This window comes from Barbus barbus (assembly GCF_936440315.1).
Source record: "Barbus barbus genome assembly, chromosome: 11".
NCBI lineage: Eukaryota > Metazoa > Chordata > Actinopteri > Cypriniformes > Cyprinidae > Barbus > Barbus barbus.
Genome location: NC_136739.1, coordinates 29,230,988 through 29,251,836, shown reverse-complemented (window position 1 = coordinate 29,251,836; position 20,849 = coordinate 29,230,988). Strand labels below are relative to the sequence as shown.

Genomic DNA, 20,849 nt, shown 5'->3' with positions numbered 1-20,849 from the left:
CTATTATTATTATTATTATTATTTTTATTAGTTTTGCACCATGCAGTAATTATTTTATTATTATTTGTTTAACCTTAATAAAAAAAAATCCAAACACACCTAGTTCTGCTAGTGGATATCTAGTCTACTTGCATCTGAGTACCAGAGCGAAGCTCTTTGTTTATCTTTCAAATATTTATTGTACATTTTTCCAAAAGCCCACATCACTCTGTAAATGTGACATTGTTTTCAAGTTGCTTGTAGATGATCAAGATTGTAGAGAGTTAACTCTAACTTTTGTGACTTCCTTATGAGAGTTTCTGCAGCTGAGATTTACCGCCCTAGACATTTACCTCGTTTACAGGCATTTTCGTTCAACCTGACTGCCTGAATTAGCTTGTCTGCGGCTAATGCATCCCCCAGTTACTAATGTGTCCACCGTGTGACATGATGGACAGGGTGAATCTCTGTGAAAGCAAACAGGACTGACCTCAGGAGAGGTTTCATCTCATCAGTGTGATGAAGAGGAAATGCCAACGGATTACAGACATCATCCAGAGACGGTGAGACACCCACGGTGAGACCACCTTCCCCTCCGGCAGGCCGGTGAAGGTTTGATGTGCCTCTGTGTCTCTCAGCTCTGCTCTGTTTGCTGTTTGGGTTGCTGTGTCTTTAGTGGCTGCGTCACAGCCCCAGAAAAGCAGTAGCTCGCAGATATCTGGGGCAGAGACATGTAGCCGTGGCGTTAAAGGAGATTTTCAGACCCAGAGGAAAATTTAATTGCTCTGAGGTTGCTCTCTTTCCAGGCTAGTGGATTTCTCAATCATTTGTCTCTTAAGAATCGATTCTGTTTCTTTTAAAATTCTCAGGAGACCTAAAAACACAAACGAGACTGTAGTTGACATGCAGTACAAGTGTAGAGCTATAACCTTGATGTATAGCTCAGATCATAGCTTGAAGAATCTGATGAGAAATGATTGAGTTCATATTTAAGTATTGATTGTAGACTGTCTAATGTCTATCTGGTCCAATCTGAGCATGGTCTGAGACATTGTTGAGCTCAGACGAGACACGTGTGAAATTATTGCAAATTTAAGAAGCTAATGTCTTAATTTTTATGCTGTCTTTCCATTTAATCTTTTTGCTTGTGAGAACCAATCAAGATTTTAACGCAGTTTCTTTCTTAGGTGTAGCTGGAACAGTGTAGTTGCTCAGTGGTTGCTTTTCTATAACTAAAGAGACTGAATGGCGTTCACAATGTTTAAGTATTTAAGAACTCCTTTGGGACAATATCATAATGAAACAAATGAGACAATTGTTGACATGCATTAAGAGTTTTGTGTAATGTGGTTAGTCTGGGAAGAATCTGATTAAATGTTTGAGTTAAAGTCTGCAGCCAAAAGTCAATTCTGAGCACAGTTTGAGACATTGTTGAGATCTTTCTGAAACTCTGTAGAAAACATCTGCAAAGCAAGAGTTAAATTCCACTTAATTTTGTGTTTATTTCCATTTAGAAGAAATGAGGCATTCAAGAGATATCACTTATGTTTCTTTCTTAGATGGCCACAAGAACATTTTATTGCTCAGACAGCAATTGCCTGTTCTTAGTTGAGATAATTTGGCTTTGAAAGAATATGATGAAAAATATTCAAGTTCATTCAATCAAATCTCAGACGTCTGGGATCTTTACAAATTACAGCACAGTTTGAGACATTGAGATCTCTGAAACTCTAGTCACATTTGACAATACCTGTGTCTTTTTCTCAGGAGACAAATCTGAGATATACGAGACTAAATCTCAATCTTGTTTTGGAGAAGCTATTGCTATTAAAGCAGTTATTTGTGAGTTTCCTAGATGCCTAGAGGAACAATTTGTGGAACAATCGGTTAATCCTTTATGACTGAAATAATGGAGTTGTCAATTAAGTATTATATATTTTTTTTTCACCTTCAGCACATTTTTGGCATCCGGTAAGAAATTAGAGTTGTCAAATTAATGTGAATAGTCTGATAAAAAATGTTTGAGTTCTGTTTTCATGTTCGTTCATAGCTCGGTTCATTTGAATTTGGAAGAGTTGTTGAGAAAGATTCATATTCAAATATCCAGGCTTTTGAATTCTTGGCAAATCAGAGCAAAGTTTGAGACATTGTTGGCATTCTAGAGGAGCTGCATTAAAAAAAGAGATTGCTTAAAGTCTGCAAAACAAAAGTTCAAATCCATTTATTCATTCAACATTTCATCGACCGTGCCCCAAAGGAACATTTTCATGCTCAGAGATGGTTCATTCATAACTTGGCTTTGGATGAGTTGAGAGAAAATTCAGATTTTAATCTCCTGTTATGGGAAACCATTGAGATATTAAATAATCCTCCTTTGTGATTTTTCATTCATAGTAGCACAGACAAACATTTTCCCGTCAGATCATTTGAATTAGTTGACAATTTTCAAGTTCATATTCAAATTTGACATTTGACTTCTCTCTTATCTGAAACTTTAGACACATGTGACATTACCCAGTCCTTTTCTCAGGAGACAAAATCTGAAACGCAGGTGACTTAATTAGAAGAAAGAATTCCGATGTTTCTTTCCTGTAGATATATTTAATTGCAGGGGAAGCAAGAGGAGTTGGAGATGAGAACGAGCGAGCACGCTTTGAGAAAATCTGCTCGTGGGGGAGGTTAGGAAGATGTGAATGAAAGTAAGACTGAAGAGAGACATGGAGAGAGGAGGGGCTAAAGCCGACAAGGAGAGCAGTGGGGAGAAATAAAGAGGCTCTCAGTCACCTCCCCCTCTCTCCTGTGGAGCCAAGCTACATGACCCCAAAAAAAGAGAGAGAGAGAGACGGAGAGAGGGAAGGCGCCTGGAATAAGAGAGTGGCGAGGAGGACAGCAGCGGCAGTTGATGCAGCTCTCCTCAGCATGTCATGGATCTGTGGAGCATTGTGGGAGCAGCGTGTGGAATAGTAATGCATCCTGCGCGGGATCCAGTGGAGAGGAAGCCGTCAGCGTGATCTCGTGATGCCCTCCGTGTCTCTCAGCTTGCCAGCCGCGCTGGCCGGCCGTGCACGCACCTGGGTCTGCTTGTCCTGCATGTTCTGGGTGAGCCGTGGGTCAGTCCACTTGACTGGAATGGGTGGGATTGAGGGAGAGAGTGCATTTTCTTGGATAATTCAATGAATTAGATCAGTGCTGGTTGTTTCATTGCGCATGTCACGTTTTAAGTATTTTTCATGTTTAGGTGCAGAAGGATGTATTTTCTGGATGCCTCCTGAAGAATTGTAGAGAAGCATCTTAGATGAAGTTGATACTTAAATGCAACCTCATTGAGAACTCTGTTAAGTCTGTTGAATTAAAAAAGAGCGACCTCTGAGCTTCTTATGGGCCTCAAGGATAGAAAAATTACTTTTTTTTTCTCTTTTAGACAAACACAGCATTAAATGGAGACTTTTGCTTCTTGAATTTTCAGTAATCTCCTTCTTAACTCACAAAGTGAAAATGATATGTGAATATTAAAAATCAGTCACACAAAGCTGTAATATGGCTTCAGCGGATATATACTGCATGTACCATAGAGCACAAGTGGTATGGACTACTTTGATTAAAGAACTCAGTGAATTAGATTTGCTGGAACAGTGGGCTTAAGTGTCTTTCACTATGTTTTGGTGCAAATTAATGTATTTTCTGGACATTCACTAGCCTGTTGCTTGACTGTTCACCCTATGCTGTTTTTTTAAGAAATGGTGTGCTCAAAAGTGAACCATTTATTAATCTCATTAAAACTCATGCCAGAATGGTTGTGGAGAAATATCCAAGCTGCTCTTTTCCATGCAACAACAGTAGACTCATATGGCTGAGCTCCAAAAGTGGCCAGAAACGTCATTATTTTAAGACTGTCAGTGATCATTTTAGTCTGAGACTTTTTATTCAATTTTCATATTCATTATATATCACTATATTTTCACTTTATTTCAGCAGAGACTGCATTTGCATTGAAAAGTCAATGTGTTTGATCAGATCTTTTTTTATTGTGCATGTCACATTTTAAGTGAATTTCCTTATGTTTGGGTGCAGATGGGTGTATTTTCTCGGTCACTAGCCTGTTGTTCTATGCTGTGCTTTAATAATTGAAAACTCAATTGAAACCTAATTGAAACTCAAGAACATTCATGCCAGAATGGTTGAAGCAGAATGTCCAAGCTGCTCTTTTCCATGCAATGGCAGTGGATTCATACTGCGGAGCTCCAAAAGTGACCAGAAACGTCATTATTATCAGTGATTATCTCAGTCTGAGACATGGATAAGATCTTTGTTTTGGAGAAGAATGAGATTAAATGGAATAAAATGTCTTGTCTCCCGAGGAAAAAGTCCTCAATTAGATCAGATTTGCAAAGATTTGTCAAGTCTGAAATTACGATTTAATCTAAAATATTTCTCATCCATTTCTCACATGAATTTTATATATCTATACTTTCACTTAATTTAAATGTAAGAAGCAGGAGAGAATCTCAGGAGAAGAAAGTGCAAAAACCTGTATTTGCTCTTCTTTTAATCTTGTGTTGGAGAAACAGTTGAGACATTCGATCTCACTTGTGATGTTTGTTTTTAGGGACCACAAGCTCAGATTTCACTGTGGAGGAGTTTGAGAAGAAGTTCATATTCCAATCTCAAAGCTTTCGAGTCTTGCCAAATCAGAGCACAGTTTGAGACATTGTTGAGATTTCTTTTGAAATTCTAGAGGAGGCACATTGCAAAGAGAGTTTGCTGAAAGTTTACTTTCCTGAAAGGTAGTCCATTTACTCAAATATGTCTCATCCAAGTCTCATATTCATTTGATGTCTCCATACTTTCACTTTATTTCAACAAATGTACAATTTATGTCAATTTGATGTCTTTAAACAATTGTAACAGAAGTTTCTTACATAAAGTTTGTGAGAATGCCATTAAGTCTCCTGAGTTAAAAGAGAGCAATATATTATTCTTCTGGGCCTCAAGGACAGAAAATGAAGAATTTCTTTTTCTCCTAAACCTCAGTGTGATTAAATGGAGACATTTGCGTCTCAGATTTGCAGTAACCTACATGTATTTCACAAGGGAAGAAGATAAAAGTGAATAATGACTTCAATTTCAGTCACGCAAAGCTGTCATATGACTTAAGATGCAGTCATGGATTACATTTTTACTACTTTTTGGAGCCTGATGGAATAAATTACCATCCCCTTTCATTTTACACAAAAGTGCAGCTTGGACATTCGCCTGATGGGTGAGTGAACGATGACAACGCTGTCACTTTTGGGTGAAGTATTCCTTTAACTGTCACTCGGCCGATGGTTGTGTTCCCTCCTCTTTCCCTCTGGTCATTCACTCTCTCCGACCTCTCTGGTCTCTTAATTAGCATTCCGCTTTAGTGAATGGAGTGGAAAAGGATCCCAAATCCTCCTAAAGCTCAGGCACTTTTTGAATATAGTGGGAGACTTTCAGTCTTCCTTTCAGACTGTGATTCTGCAGTCCTGCTGCACTGGCATTGGAGGAATGGACTTTGCAGGGATGAGGACTCTGTCTACAGCTGTAGATGTCATCATATATGACAAGAAGATGCGGGAAACAGACGTTCAGAATGAAGCAGATGTGATTTATTTGCTAGCGGCATCCAAAACGAAATCCCTGGGCCCAAACTCTGTACTTGGCTTGGGTTTTATTACCTGCTGAGGAGAGATGACATTGTGAATGGAAAGAGACATGTCGAAGAGAAACCTGTCCTGATGTCAGCAGAGGACAAAGCAGAAGTAACAGAAAAAGAGCGGGCAACATCCGATACCTAGAAGCTCCGAATGCACTTCCTCCAATCTCTGAATTAGAAATGAACTGTCTGAGATTTTGAGGACTAGCCGGGCAGGACATCTCTTGTTTGTAAATTTCTATGAAAGTATGTTGAAACAAAGGTATTGAAGGTTTGATCACAAGAAAAAAATATTGGTAATGCTTTATGATAAGATTGAATTTGCTGACATTAGTTAATCCTTAAAGTATCATGACCTAACTTTGAACATTTACAGCCTTTAATTTAAATTTACATATAAATTCAAATTAACCTACAATTTTGAAATATTCAACATTCACATATATAAAAGTTGAGAGCTTAAATGTTTAAGGCAACCAGCTTCAGCAGATTTATGAGTTTTCTCAACTTGCTGTTTTAAGTTTATACAAAACAAAAAGTTGAGAGAACTAAAAAATCTCCTACAAATCTCCTACAAAAATAAGTTGAGAACTCAAAAAAAATGCTGAAGCTGGTTGCCTTAAATGAAGTTTGCTCAACTTTTTTTTTGACATGAGTGGGCATGAGTGGGAAGTTACATTTCTCAAGGAATTAATTTTTTCCTTCTGAATATTTTCAGCTGACAGCTGACTCTTTTTTTCTCAGAACTGCGAGATATAAACTTGCAATTCTGAGAACATATCAGTCTTTTTCCCCCCTCAAAACTGGACTTTAACTCGCAATTGCGAGTTTATATCTCACAATTCTGTGAAAAAAAAGTCAGAATTGTGAGATAAAAAGTCGCAATTTTTATTTTTTATTCAGTGGCAGAAACGGGCTTCCATAGAACTGTGATATTTCAAACATACTGAAATACTTTAGACGCGGGGCGGTGTTTCTGATATCAGTGAGCGCGGAGTGGAACGGGAGCGGAGTGATTATTAAATGCTTGGAGCGCGGAGGGGAAATTGTTGATGCTCCACTCCGCTTACATACTCTGTTCGGACACCGCCACACAAAAGTGGCTTTTTGTTAATGACTGTCGCAGGATTTTACACGGAGTAACAGCTCACTACCAGTAACAAAATACACTTTAACAGTCAGTCACAGGCAATTCTGCTTGCATTTTTCATCAGTTAATAGCCTATCTTAAATTATCCTTTGACTATGTTCTGGCCCGCCATCTAGTGGTGAAATATTTAGTACAGTCATGGGTCAGCAGTGTGAAGAGCAGCGGGCTGAGCACACAGCCTTGTGGGGCACCTGTGCTCAGTGTGGTAGTGCTCGAGGTGTTGTTGCCGACACGGACTGACTGAGGTCTTCCAGTTAGAAAGTCCAGGATCCAGTTACACAGGGAATTGTTAAGGCCCAGCAGGTTTAGTTTATTTATGAGCTGTTGTGGGATTATTGTGTTGAATGCCGAGCTGAAGTCAATGAACAGCATTCTAACATAGGAGCAGCATTCTAACATAGGAACAGCATTCTAACATCGTTATAGGCCCTTTGAGATAAATAATATACACAATATATATAAACCGGCAGAAATGTTTTGAAATCACTTGTTCCCCTACCTGATCGAAACAAAATCCAGTCTTTCGCTCTGCCTGTGTCAATTTGAGTATTGTTAAAGATTTAAATCCCTGCCGCCAAGATGCTCCTCTGTGGTCAAGGATTATGGAAAGTGCAACTTACGTCTATAGGGGTGGTTGGATTTATTTACGCACTTTAAAATATTTATTTAAAGCTTCTTTCTTTTCAGATTCTTATTTAGTAGTTCTATGTGAAATCAGACATTGATCACCCTCATATAGCCAAAATGGCATGATCATAACACCCTGCGAATATTCGACTGTGAGATTGGGAATCGAATTAGGCTCCTCCTATCGAAGTATTGAATCGTCGACTATTCGGGGTCAACCCCAAAAAAAAAAAAAAAAAAAAAAAAATTATCTATCACTAAACAAAAAAAAACACAGCTTTGGATCGTTCAGGTAACAACACAGTATTAAGAATGTTACTGTGTATGTAAACTTTTGAACGGGGTCATTTTTATAAATTCCACTATTTTCTCTTCTGGACTATATGTAAACATCTTTTATGTGAAATCTTATTCAGGTCAGTACTACATAAACAATAACATGGATTTTGTATGATCCCCCTTATTTTGATAAAATTAACATTTAGCAGATTCTGTAAGGTGTATGTAAAGTTTTGACTTCAACTGTGTTTGTGTATGTATATCTTGAATATTTTAAAACTTTTGGTTAATTAATAAGTATTTATTGTTTATAAAACATTAATGTTAAAGGGTTAGTTCATTCAAGAATGAACATTTTGACATCATCAAATCAATGGCTACCATCAACTGTTTAAATAAGACCACCTTGTAAAGTGTTATCATGTTCAGTTTTACAACTTTTATGTAAAAATTAACGCCTTTATTCATTAAGCAGGTTTTAACTCTTTTGAAGAGATTTTTAACAGAGTATATATTAAGAGAGTATATATATATTATATTAATACATAGTAATATTTAAGATATTACAGTTAATATGCAATTTGGAGATTGCTTTGATTCTGTAATGTTATGTATTTCCAAATGAAACTGGACATTCAGTAAGAAAAAGAAAAATGTAGAGCAGTACTTGATTTAAACCATTAGTAACTGATTGGATCGTGAAAAGTGGGCTTTACCAAAACAGAGTCAGGTGGTTCAATGGAAGGCTAAAAAGGTAAGTTGTTGCAGAAGCAGAGAAAGTTAGTGAAAAATTATTTTTAAAATTATTATTATTATTTGGAATAATATGCATTGATAAGTGGGGCAAAATATGAACAGTAAAATGTGTATATATAGGGTATATTTAAAAAAAAAAAAAAACTTATTTTAAGCTTTGACTACAGTTGGCTTAAAATGAGGTTTTGTTCATGAAATTAAATTCTTAATGTTTTGCTCTTAGCAAAATGTTGTGTGCGGCTCTAGTATAAAGACCTCTGAGACGAGGTGTTGCTTACAAACGCCGGCACTCTGCCACTCAGCCAATGCAAATATTGACGCATCTTGAGCTGTCTGAGAGGTCAAAGAGCTTATTGCAGTGATCAATGTCCATTAACACTCCAGATCAATCAACAGCAAACAAGTTGCACTGTACAGTGTTGGAAGTGTCTGTGGGCGGCTCATGAAACTGTTCTGCACATTTTTACTGAAGGTGACATATATATATTTTTTTATGTAGAACCATTTAATATAAATATTCATAAATATTGATTTACAAAATTAATATTCAGGTACATATTAATTCCTCTCTGTGCATTGCAATCATTTCTAGTAGATCACCTTTTGATTTTCTCAGTCTAATGAGTCTGTGGTCTTTGAACTCACTCAGCGTATGATTTACTCTTGCACTTACCGTTGTTGGCTTTTGAATTCCACTTTAATGACCTCATGCTCTACAAGCTCTTCGTCCCTCTATCAAAGCTCCCTGTGAGGGGCCCCTATAATTTTGGCAAATTCAAAATTAGAACATCTGGTTTGCCTTCATAATAGATCAGCCAAGGTTCTTCGTGTACTTCTAGGCACATGTCTGTGAGAGGTTGTGCATGTTTTCTGAGTACTGCATGTGTGTGCATTAAAGCTGAGCAATACAGTATTGAATACTACAGTAGATATGCTTGCGATGATTTTGCAGGAAAAGTGTAATTATGCTATACGGAGTGCCGCAATGATTTCATTGTGCTCGTTTTGTAACTCTAAAGACTGTCATTAGACTTTTTCCCATGATCCTTCATTGTTTTGTGCACTTTCTCAATTCTTCATTATTTTGCAATAAAATATCTATCCATCTAACGTTCTATCCATCTATCCTTCTGTTGTTCCATCAATCTATCATTTACTTGATTTTTCTGTCTATCTTTCTATAGTTCATTCTATCATTCTGTCTGTCTATCTGTCTATCGATCGATCAATCGTTTGTTTGTTCGTTCTATTGAGTATTCTATATCTATCGATTGTTCAATCATTCTGTCTGATTCCCTTGCTCATTGGCATCAAGCTGCTTCATGTATCCTAGACACTTAATCTTTCTGTTGTCCTCTTTCAATGTTCCCTGTTAGGTAGCATGCCCCCTGGTGCTGGGGCAGTAAGTTAATGAGTCATCCATGGGGAATTTTCGGTGACTGGACTCGTCTGCCTGACCTACCCGACATGCACTGCAGGGCGCCTCGGATACCTCTGACCCTGTACTCTGGGAGGCAATACGCATCACGACATCAGCAATGGGGTACCTCAAGTGTTGTATCGACCATACTGACTGACACATAAGGGAAATTTTGGTTAATTACCCTGTGAAGTTACACGGTGGTCCACCCTTTTGAGAGGAGCGAACTCATTCAGAGCTTGAAGCCCAAAAGGGGTCTGTGTAACTTGGGACCCACAGGTGAAACCCAATTTTAGCTGTGCCAGCTAGTCATTGGCCTTTCCTCATTTGAGTGACGCAGCATTGTGCCAAACATCATTGCTGTTTGAGTGGTTGCCACCGGGTGCCATGGGTGCGAGTGATCGGGAGCCCCTGCAGTTGCATGCTCGGGAGAGTCAAGGGAGATGGCCCAACCATTGGAGTTCACCTGGGCGACCTCAGCTCACCACAAAGCCTAACAACATCTAAGATATAGCCATACATTTTATATGAACCTTGAAGAGGACTAGAGAGCCTCTCTGCTTTAACGTGCTTGGTCTATCCAGCTATCTCTCTCATCACCTTCCTAGGCAGTACAACCCCGGAGAGCCCCCGCTCTGCAGTCCTTGTCACAGCCCCTAGAGGTGGTAGTAAGCCCTTGATTTCCCACTATTCCTTTCTAGGTTTGAACTTGGATTTGTTTGATTAATTTTGGTTGTGTTTGTTTTGGTTGTTTTTGTGTGCCTGGAGACTGAACCTGTCTGAACCATCAGAAAATACTTGGTAATAACGTTGATAAACCGAATAGCCTAAGTCATCAAATGACCCCCTAGGTTATCACCCATCAACAGTGTTACTCATAGTTTCCACTCCTGCCTTATCAGCCACGATATTTAAGCATTTTGTTTGCGTCACTAATTGATCACACCAGCTAACCACGCAACACATAGCCTAAATATTTTAGCTCACTAAATCTGTACGAACCTGCATTGGCTTTTTGTGCTTTTCTCTCGCCACCTGTGTTCCACATGTGTCCAGATCATCCAGCCCTGCCACCCACCTGATCAGCCAAAGGCTTGGCTAAGCGCTGCAACAGACGCCCTCCGGTCCGGGACCACTCCTGATCTACAGCACCTGAGCGAAACCGCTGGATGACAACCTGAACTGGCAGACAGACCATGATCAAACCAAGGATACAGCCACAGAGAGCCAGCCAGGATCATCGGTGCTCTTGCCTACAACCACATCATCCAGTTAACGCTGACGAAAGATGATTCAACCACAAGGAGGCCCGGAGTACCGGGAGTGTGCGCAGAACTGCCTGATTAGCTGGACCCAGCAAGTGACAGCGGATGAAGAGGACAAGGAGCTACAGGAGGGAGTAGAAAGTTTCAGGATGAAACCCACACAGACACTGAGCACAGAGATCAGCTGGAATAGAAGCCAGAGAGGCTCCAACAGGCTGAAGCGCTCTTAAGTAATGGCCCAGGCGAACCGAAACAACGCCTGTGAATGCCACCTGCAAGCAGCCCAAGCTGAAATCCAAGTCTGAAATCCGCATCACCACCCAAGCGCCATTGCCTTCCCCTGCACAATGACCAGCTGACATCTGCGGAACTCAGCCCATATGGCCTACAGAGAACACAGCACTGCCTCCATAGAGACTGTTGAAATCCTGCCTACCTCTGCACAGTACCCAGAACTGACTCTGGAGAGCACACGGGCCAGCAACAGAGATCCTGAGGACATAAAAGGAACTGATCCTGAGAGTGGCCGCCCCAGGAGGGCAAACAGGATATATCAGACTATCAGACTCCTTTTAACTATGAGTGGCATGAGAAACCAACAACCTACGAGAAAGCCCTCCTTCTAAGAGAAATGCCCAGACCTTGGCAAACAGTCTCTCACCACAGAGACATCCATCCTAACGCCAGATGGTCATGGCACCCAAACAGCACATCAGCAGACGGCTGACCACCCACGACAGGACAAAATACACACGGCCAACTCCCCTGCACCTGACCATCAGCTCCATGAGACCGTACACCCCGTGTACATAACCCAAGTGGACACAGGCCCTCTTTTCACCAGCATGGACCTGCCGTATGGTTTTGAGCCCAATGGACTTTAAGCATTCATAGAATTGGGCTCAAGTGCACATTTCCAGCCAACCAACTCATCTGAAGTACACTGCCAGGTCACAAAGATCAGGCCTGACATCTCAGCTGGTCACGAGAACTCAGTCTCAATGTCACACCAGCCCACGATCCAGACTCCTCCTGCTATTACATCTTGAAAGGCACATCACTGTGATAGATGCTTCATAAGAAAGTCAACACAGTTCCTCACCAACAAGGACACCGCATGTTGGAAAACAAGGAGAGACTTGGAGCTCTGGTGACAATGGAGTAAATCCAACTTTTATGCCACTTCCAACTCTTTGGCAGACCCCAAGCTGAAGCTCAGAAACCAAACTGAACTCTTAAGGCCCAAAGGTGTGCACTGAACATGCAGTCATACATGCATACCACCTTCTCAGTGATAAAGAGCTGCTGGGTCACATTGACCCTTTGCTGAAACTGAGCCAGCCGAAACCCCGGGCTGAAGTGCGAGAACCCCTGCCACTCCAGCCAGACAGGTCACCCAGACAGACTGCCAGGTCACCGAGGTCACGGAAAAATCTCACAGCCAGCCATGAGGACATGGCCTGAAGCCTCACATGCTTCAAAGCACTCACCAAGCACACACCAGACCTGCCTTCGCAAGCAAGTGCACAGGTTTCCTACAAGGTCCTGTTGTCAACCATGGTGACTGCCAAGGACACCTGCGTCTTAACTTGAAGTAAAATAACCAATGCTCAACCTGCAACTTCTTGGTTCTTGCAGACCATTCAACCCCCTGGGGAAGCCCTGTAATGTGCAAGAACTTCCGGCCAGACCATACCAGACGTTTACTCTGGTAAAAATATGAGACTGCAGTACCAGGATACACAAAAGGGGAACGGACAGCGACAGTGTGACACGCAGACAGCTTGGCCAGACCCTCAACCACACACCTTCAAGGGAAGGGAGGGAAAAGAGCCCTGCTTTGCCCTTCACAAACCATCTAGCGATTTTCCAGTTACGATGGAACATGGAAAGTGATTTACAGAGATTTGCATTTGCATTTATGCATTTAGCAGACACTTTTATCCAAAGCGAATTACATTGTATTCAAGTTACAGTGTTTACATTTTATCAGCTCTTGCTTTCCCTGGGAATCGAACCCATGACCTTAGCGTTGCTAGCGCCATGCTCTACTATTTGAGCTACAGGAAAGAGATGTGCCACAAACCTGTAATGTCCCTCAACAGCCAAAGCATCTGTACAGGGGACCAACGCACCAAAGCCACATGGTCAATGGCCTTTTAAGGATGCAATGTTGATGCACGGTGTGCCCAGAGCAGGTGTTTTGTGGGTTAAAAGCAAACCTCTCCCACAGCAACATTTCAAGCTGGACTCCCAGTCATCACAGTACAAGTGACAGCCATGATCACAATTTAAATCGCATTGGCTCACAAAACTGCATCAGAGAACTCCTCAGTTACACAGATTCAAATTATGCCAAGCTCAGCTTCACACGCCACCTCCTTGGCTAGAAAAAGCCAGTCAAACACTGACACCTGTCCCAGGCATGCAACAACATCACAAGTGCATTGCATGGTGAGCTATGGTCTCAACCAAGACCCACCCACCCATGACAGGGCAGCTGTAACCAACAGGAGACCAACTTTTACTTCCATGGTACCCACCTCGCAGCCCTGGCACTAACCTAATAACTATCCAAGGATGGCATTGCCTAAATGCAGACCTCTGACTGATCAATGCACTTATTCTTTGCCACCTCACTGACCACTCTAACCACCCTATCACATCGGCTCAACTGGCTGCTGCTCCAGCCCTCAAAATTCTGCATGACATCAAAAAAAAATGTTGTGTGTGCTGAGCAACATTATATAATATGTCCATGATTACCACACTGCGTCAAAGCTTGTGGTGCCACAGTGGCAAAGGGGGGTCAGGTTACTGTATGCCCATAACGCATCGTGCTGGACACCACAGTACCAGAGACACTTATGAGACACTAAAACAAGTGGCATACGGGGCTGGCATACAGCAAGATGTGGCGGAATATGTCAGAGCATGTCAGGTTGCTGTCAATTCCGAACAGCAAACCTGAACCACAAAGCCCCACTACAACACACTCCACTTTGGGTTTGCAATCACTGAAATGACACTTAGCTGTTTCACCACATATGGGCCTATAACACCATACAGATCTGTGTCAGTCCTCACTTTCCAGTCTGCCAGCATGTCACAGACTGCAAACCCCACTGCCCAAGGAGGAGATGTGAACACCTGGCTAAGAGGCATTACAGATAGTCTTACCCACAAGACCATTGAACTTTTAATATTCTGAGTAATAGTCACGATTCGGAAGAGACTCATGACACACGACTCAAGCCAGAATCACCACCACGGGGAGCTAAACAAGGCCATCAGTTCCCTAAGCTACGCCTTCACAGCCCAGCTGACACATCCCCAATGCCGCATAGACAAGCTGGCAGTGAAAGTCTAGTATTTCAGGCATCAGACCACTGAGTTCCTGAGAGAGCTACTGCACATCTCACAGCTCGAAGTGAAAACCCAGAATAAACTCAAGGTACCAGACGGAGTGAAGCAGGAAACAAAGGAAAAAGTTGAACAGCTCCAAGAAGCCAGTTGCTGAACGTGACCGACAAGAACTAAACGCTTCCCAGAAAGAAATGAGAAGACATCTACAGTCTGCAGAACAGCTACTAGAGAAAGCCAAAACTGACCTTAAAACAAAGAAGACCACCTGAAAAGGAATTAGAGCCAAGAAAAGCAGAGCCCTCATCAGCATCACCATCGCTGAGCAGAACTGAGTCCCCCATCCAAGAATTGCTACACAATGGAAGAAGTGAATGGCCGCAAACCAAAGCATTACCAGCCTTCACCACAGAACTTTTTCCTTCTAACAAAAGAAGAAAGCCCCTCCATGCAGACCCCCAGGCGGAGACAATGCTGAAGCTGACCAAGGTTAACACCCAAGCTGGGAATCCAAAGGTTGAGGAAAATTAGAAACCACCTGTCATCCGTCCTGTCTGATCCAACTAGCATCTGACCAGCAGGATCCACCTGTCATCTGACTTCATGATCCACCTGCCATCCGGCCTTCATGATCCACCAGCCATGCAACCATCATGATCCACTGTTGTCTGAAGATGTCTCCAGGTGAACATCTTCAGCCAAAAGGGGTTGAGGAAAATTAGAAACCACCTGTCATCCGTCCTGTCTGATCCAAATGCCATCTTACCAGCAGGATCCACCTGCCCGCCGTCCTTCATGATCCACCTGCCATCTGACTGTTAGGATCCACCTGCCATCTGACTGTCAGGATCCACCTGCCATCCGACCATATTTAGACCATAATTAATCAGTTACAAACGAATCTGGTATATGCATGTGTTGTTTGTATGTTTCCTTATTATATTAGCCTAGTGACCACTCGTTATTCGTATTCATAAGCTCTAAACACTCATATTCAGGTGTATGAATGTATCTCTGGTTTAATATCTTTTAGATGTCTCTTTCTTGATATCAAAATGATCTGCTCTTTATTTCTCAAACAATGATGTACACTGTGATCGTAAAATGCATCATTCTATTTTTATTGTACTGTGGGGAAAAATTGCACCGATTCTCCAGACCGGTCATAAAACATGCAAATGAGGTGTCAAGTGGGACAAAGAAACCCTTTCCCGCTGAAACTATGTGCCTTGTTATTGGTCAAACTAACCAAAATAGGTGTTACAGGGAAACCAGATAAAACTCCTCCCACACCCAAAAGGCGAGGTCTTCTCTTTACTTTCGGTGCCCTGGATACACACATATCACCTTGGAAATCTCACGACTTCCCTTTTGGGGGGAGTCCGAGCTTCTGGCAGTTTTAAGTCCAGTAACTTTGTCGATTCACTTCGGACCAATCAACCCATGGCTGGAATGACGAAGCTTTCACTCCTAAAGGAATTAATCAAGAATCTACGCATTACACATAAACCAGGACACTTTACTCAGCACCAACAAAGCCAATGCAAGTAACCACTTGTTAACTATTTAGATGTGCTTCTAGGCTTCGACCCCTAGTTTAGTTAAGGTGATGTGATTCTCTGATGGTTCTAATTCAAAGGTTGTGGTTAGCTGATGTATAAATTCTGCCATTACACTCTACTCTCTTGCGCACAAGCTCTCTCTCTCTCTCTCTCTCTCTCTCTCTCTCTCCATGCCTTCCTTGCGGTTGCATCTAAGCTATTTCAGAGCAAATGCTGAAAAACTGAAATGTTGTTTGAGAATATTTTCTCATACAGTATATATGGAATTTTGTCGAAAGGCTGAAGAATATCACTCTTTTTGTAGCTCTATTGCACAGTCTTTGCCTCTGTGTGACATTGTAGTGATTCACTGCATGGAAAGTTAAACCGTGAGTGGCAGTCCAGAGGGAACTGTGCCGCCCCTCTGAGTACGTTAAAGGCGTTTAACCTTCTCTGTTGATTTATGATGCGAGTCTGTGTTCACTTCAGTGGGCAGAGCTGTTCACTAATCCACTGCTGTCAATGGAGCTGCATTCTGGAATGTTTCCTGATCACCACCTTATTTCCATAATATCTCACTTTTCCGTTATTCTGTCATCCCCTCTGATTTTTCCCAAATTTTCTCTATCTCTCTTTCACCCTTTCCCTTGATCCTCAATCTTGCTGGGTTGCCAGTTTTGATTCTTCTCCTTTTGCAGCATCTGTCAGAGATAAAAGACACACTCTTTCAGAAAAAAAGGAAAGTACAAAAGCTGTCACTGGGACAGTACCTTTTCAAAAGGTACACCTTTGTACCTCATTCACCCCTAAAAGGTGCATTTCAGTACCTTAAAGGTACAGATTTGTACCTAAAATGTAAAAATTAGTACCTAAACGGTGCTTATTAGTTTTGAAAGGGTACTGCCACATTGACAGATTTTGTATCTTTTTTTGCAGAGAATGCACTGTATGGTATGTAAGTCTGGATTCAATGGTTTGACTGTTTTTGTTTCAAAGCTTGACCACTAAACAGACTGTAGTAGGCAGTTGGGGGGTGACTTGCGGTACACATTTGCTAGCTGAGGGGTAAGTAGTAAGGCACAAGACGCATTGAGTGCCTCTTAGGCAGTTTGTGTAATTCATCAGAATCTCATTAATGTCTTGGCGGCATTTCTAGAGGGAGGCCTAACAGGGGGAGTTTCGCCCTGCATCATGTGGTTTTCATCATGTCAAACTTTACTTGATTATTCTTCATTGGCATTCTTGTTTCGTCTCAGTAGGGGGCATTATTTTATGTGAGTTCACTTTGCAGTTCATAAGCAATGCTCAACCAGAGCATCTCAAATAAACAAGGCTGTTTCTTACTCTTTGTGAATGGAACCAAATGTCTTTGTGGTTTTGAAGCAGATGATGTCATTTTTCACTGATCGGCCCACTCTGACTTTCTTAATGAAGAAACGCTGCTGTCAGTCAAAGATTGTTCCTAATGAGGGAGAGTCCTTTCATTCAGTGGCCACTATAAGGAACTAATTTTGCTGTTTGTGATCACGTCATGCATGGCAACTCATGACAATTTGTTTGAAACCACTTTGAAATTGATTTAAGATCTTGGCAGACTAAAGTGCAGATGTGAAATGTGATAAAAATGATAAACTTTTATAAAATTCCATTTTATTTATTTTATGTTATTTATAAGATTTTAAACAGCTATATTTATCTCTTCTACAGCATAGGTAACATTTTGCAGCTTGGGTAACATTCTGATTCAAAATTAATTGGCAGTATGCATGGCTTCAAATTAGAATATATCAGATGCTCACTTGAGTGTGCTCTCTTCAAATAATCTGCCCTTTGGAGTGAGTAGGGCTAGTGATTTTCATTTTCAAAATGCATTTTGCCCTGTCTTTCTACCCTGCTGTATGAGAGCTTGCTTCTTTATTCAGTAGAGAAACAGAGTTTGCGTATCTAAGAATGTAGATCCTAGTTCACTCTCTGTCCTCCACCATTGTGCTTGACTGGAGCAGTGTGATGCTTGTCTTGTCACTGAATGATCTGCTGGACTAAGTGCTGTGGTTAGTCACACATCAGCATGAGTGGATCACACCAGCCGCCCAGAGGCCTCGAGATGGAAGAGCTGATTGAGCGCATTATGAGGTATTTAGCAATGAGGTGCTCAGAGCTGAGAGAGAGAACGTTGCCTGTACTTTGAGCTCCTTAAACCTGTTTGCAATTATGTTTAAAGTGATAGGAAACCCAGACCGCCTGATTGGACCTCATACATGGACCTGTGAACGGTCTTGGGCGGTAAACCAATCATGTTTTGTTCTTTTAATTCAGACTGGTGTAGTCCATCCATGGCCTGATTTTCAATGAAAATAACAATAAACGACATATGTATTTATTTATTTTACACATTAATTTACTTATTAAATTTTCTGAATTTTATTTCAAAATAGACACAGATCTTGATGACGTGACCAAAGTGTTGCATACTACCGATTCAAATGTTTGTCCTCAAACTTTGATTTTGCAAGTAATATTTTAAGATGAACATTTAATGGACTGAAGCAAGTTTACTTGATTATCCTTGCATCATTTATTAGACAAATCATGCTAAAATGTGTGTCAGTGTTAAAATATGAATGTCACAATCAATCATCTGTATCTATATGATACCTATAACTGTATTATGTATTATACAATTGTTACTTGGTTTACGTTATTGAATTAAAACCTACAGAATTTTGAAAACTAGGCATTTAAATATCATCTTACTAAGCTACATTATTGGGTGTTATAGTGTGACAACTGATATTTATATGCATGCTATGTCAGCTATACTGTTATAAAGATCTCATTGATTTACATTACAAACAATACATCACTTACTTTTTGGCCATGTGAATATCAGCATCTGCACCAAATTGCACATTTTTGCTCAGTTTGGGTCTCTGAATAAAATTCTCCTATATCTACTATATGAGCAATAAAGGCTGATGCATCATATGATACGCAACAGAAAGCAAATACAAATTTTCAGTAATCTCAATAAACTGTTCCATTTCAAGAATTTCGATTTTTCAGGCTATTATTTCAAAGCAAGTTTTTTTTTTTTTTTTTTTTTTTTTTTTTCTAAACATACTCTTTATTCTGTACCCATGCTGAACATGCCAGAGTCTTTTGGCAGACTGTGCACTGTATATTTAACTGTATAACTGTCTCTATTTAAATTCCAGATCAGGAATATGACTCTGAGTTCAGGTCAGGTCTCAGAAACCTTATTTTAACTGCTAAAGAATGACCAAGTGTTGTCTCTTTATTGGCCTGTCCTATATTGGTTCATGTGATTCAGATTTTGTGACCTCATTTCTATCTCAGGACATCTGTTTCTGTCCTACCAGGTGCCTGTTTGTGCTACACCGCACTTAAAGTGACAGTTCACCCAAAAATGCCACTTCTGTTGATGTTTTTCACCTACATTTGGGGATCTAAACTGCTTTGCTATAATTATTTCTGGTGGAAGATGAAAGTAGATGTTCAGCCATTCAAGTTTCAAGCTCCAAAAAGGTCAAAAAGCACATTAAAAGTAATCCATATAACATGTATATTCCAAGTCTTCTGAAGTCATATGATGCTTTGTGAGTGATAGCCAAGTCATTATTCACTAATAATCTTTATCTCTGCCAGTTTTATAGTTTTATGGTTTAATATATACGTATAGTTTTATGGTGCTTATTTGGAGTTTTATGTCCATAGTCACAGTGAATTGTTATTAAATGGCAAGAGCTGCATTAAAAATACTTTAAAAGTCTCCTTTTGTGTTCAAACAACACATTAAAACCTGATAGCAAAGTGGTTTGGAACAACATGAGGGTGGGTTTTAATTTAAGGTGAATTATTCAGTGAGTTTGGCGGTCGTATGTGTTTCTTATGAACAGTGTGTGAAACCTTGGACTAAAAGTCTTTGTGATTTAAAGTCTGAAGCCCCATCGGTGGAGATCTGGGTTTATTTTCCTTATCGTGCCTCTGAGCCTAGTGTGAATCATTGTAATTGGCACAATTTAGAGTGGCATGCTGTACTTTCTGTAGAGAGATGTAAGTTACTGGCAGTGAACTCCGTTTCACTTTGAACAGATGCTGAAGAATGCTGCTTTACTTTCTAATAGGCCTCATTTATTTTTCTGAATTGCACAATCTGCACTATTTATTTTCATGAGGATACATGTTACCGAAGCCTGTGAAACAGAACTTTATTTGGTTTTGATAAACACAGGTTCTCATTGACTCATGAAAACATGCATCCAAGCCATCTCAGGTTTCCTTCGCTGCCTTACATGGCTGTGATAAAGATATGGTTCTTCTAAACTACAGCGTGTTTTTGCCATAAAATACCATTTTAATACTGTAATAGAATTTGATGCATGTTTCTGATCTAATCATGTCGCTTTAGTCTTGCGAAATGTTGCTCAAAGCTGTTTTTACAAAGTTTAAAATTACAGAGCATGAATAAGATTTATGAGATGAGCTGTTGTGTTGTGAACAACAGGATGTCATTTAGCCTTAAGAGAAAAAAAAATCATTGTCGGTATACGAGTTCTCTTTTACTATTGTTTACTTTTTTTTTTGCAATATTGTCAAGAACGAGAAGAACAACACAATATTTTTCTGAGAAGCAGAATGATCAAGGGTTTCAGCAACAGCATGTCATGCCACCCAGCAGTCTGTGTCTGTTGACATGGGCATAACTCAGTGCTTCTGCAAACACCAGCTTCAGGTTAAGAGACTTCACTCTGAACGTCACATTAAGTGAGTA

At 40.5% G+C, this 20,849-nt stretch overlaps 1 protein-coding gene across 6 annotated transcripts in view; it reads left to right on the top strand.

The window, feature by feature from the left end:
* Positions 1-20,849, top strand: part of LOC306877329 (tensin-1-like) — a 230,367-nt gene that overhangs the window by 50,640 nt on the left and 158,878 nt on the right. Inside the window, exon 1 of one of the 6 annotated variants that reach the window (XM_079429035.1) lies at positions 2,796-3,078. The exons of 4 other annotated variants lie outside the window; for them this stretch is intronic. In XM_079429035.1, coding sequence (XP_079285161.1) covers positions 2,998-3,078 — 81 coding nt within the window. In that variant the 5' untranslated portion in view covers positions 2,796-2,997. Of the gene's footprint in view, positions 1-2,795; positions 3,079-20,849 lie in introns of those variants that run through there. One more of the 6 variants, XM_079429037.1, reaches the window with a different exon arrangement.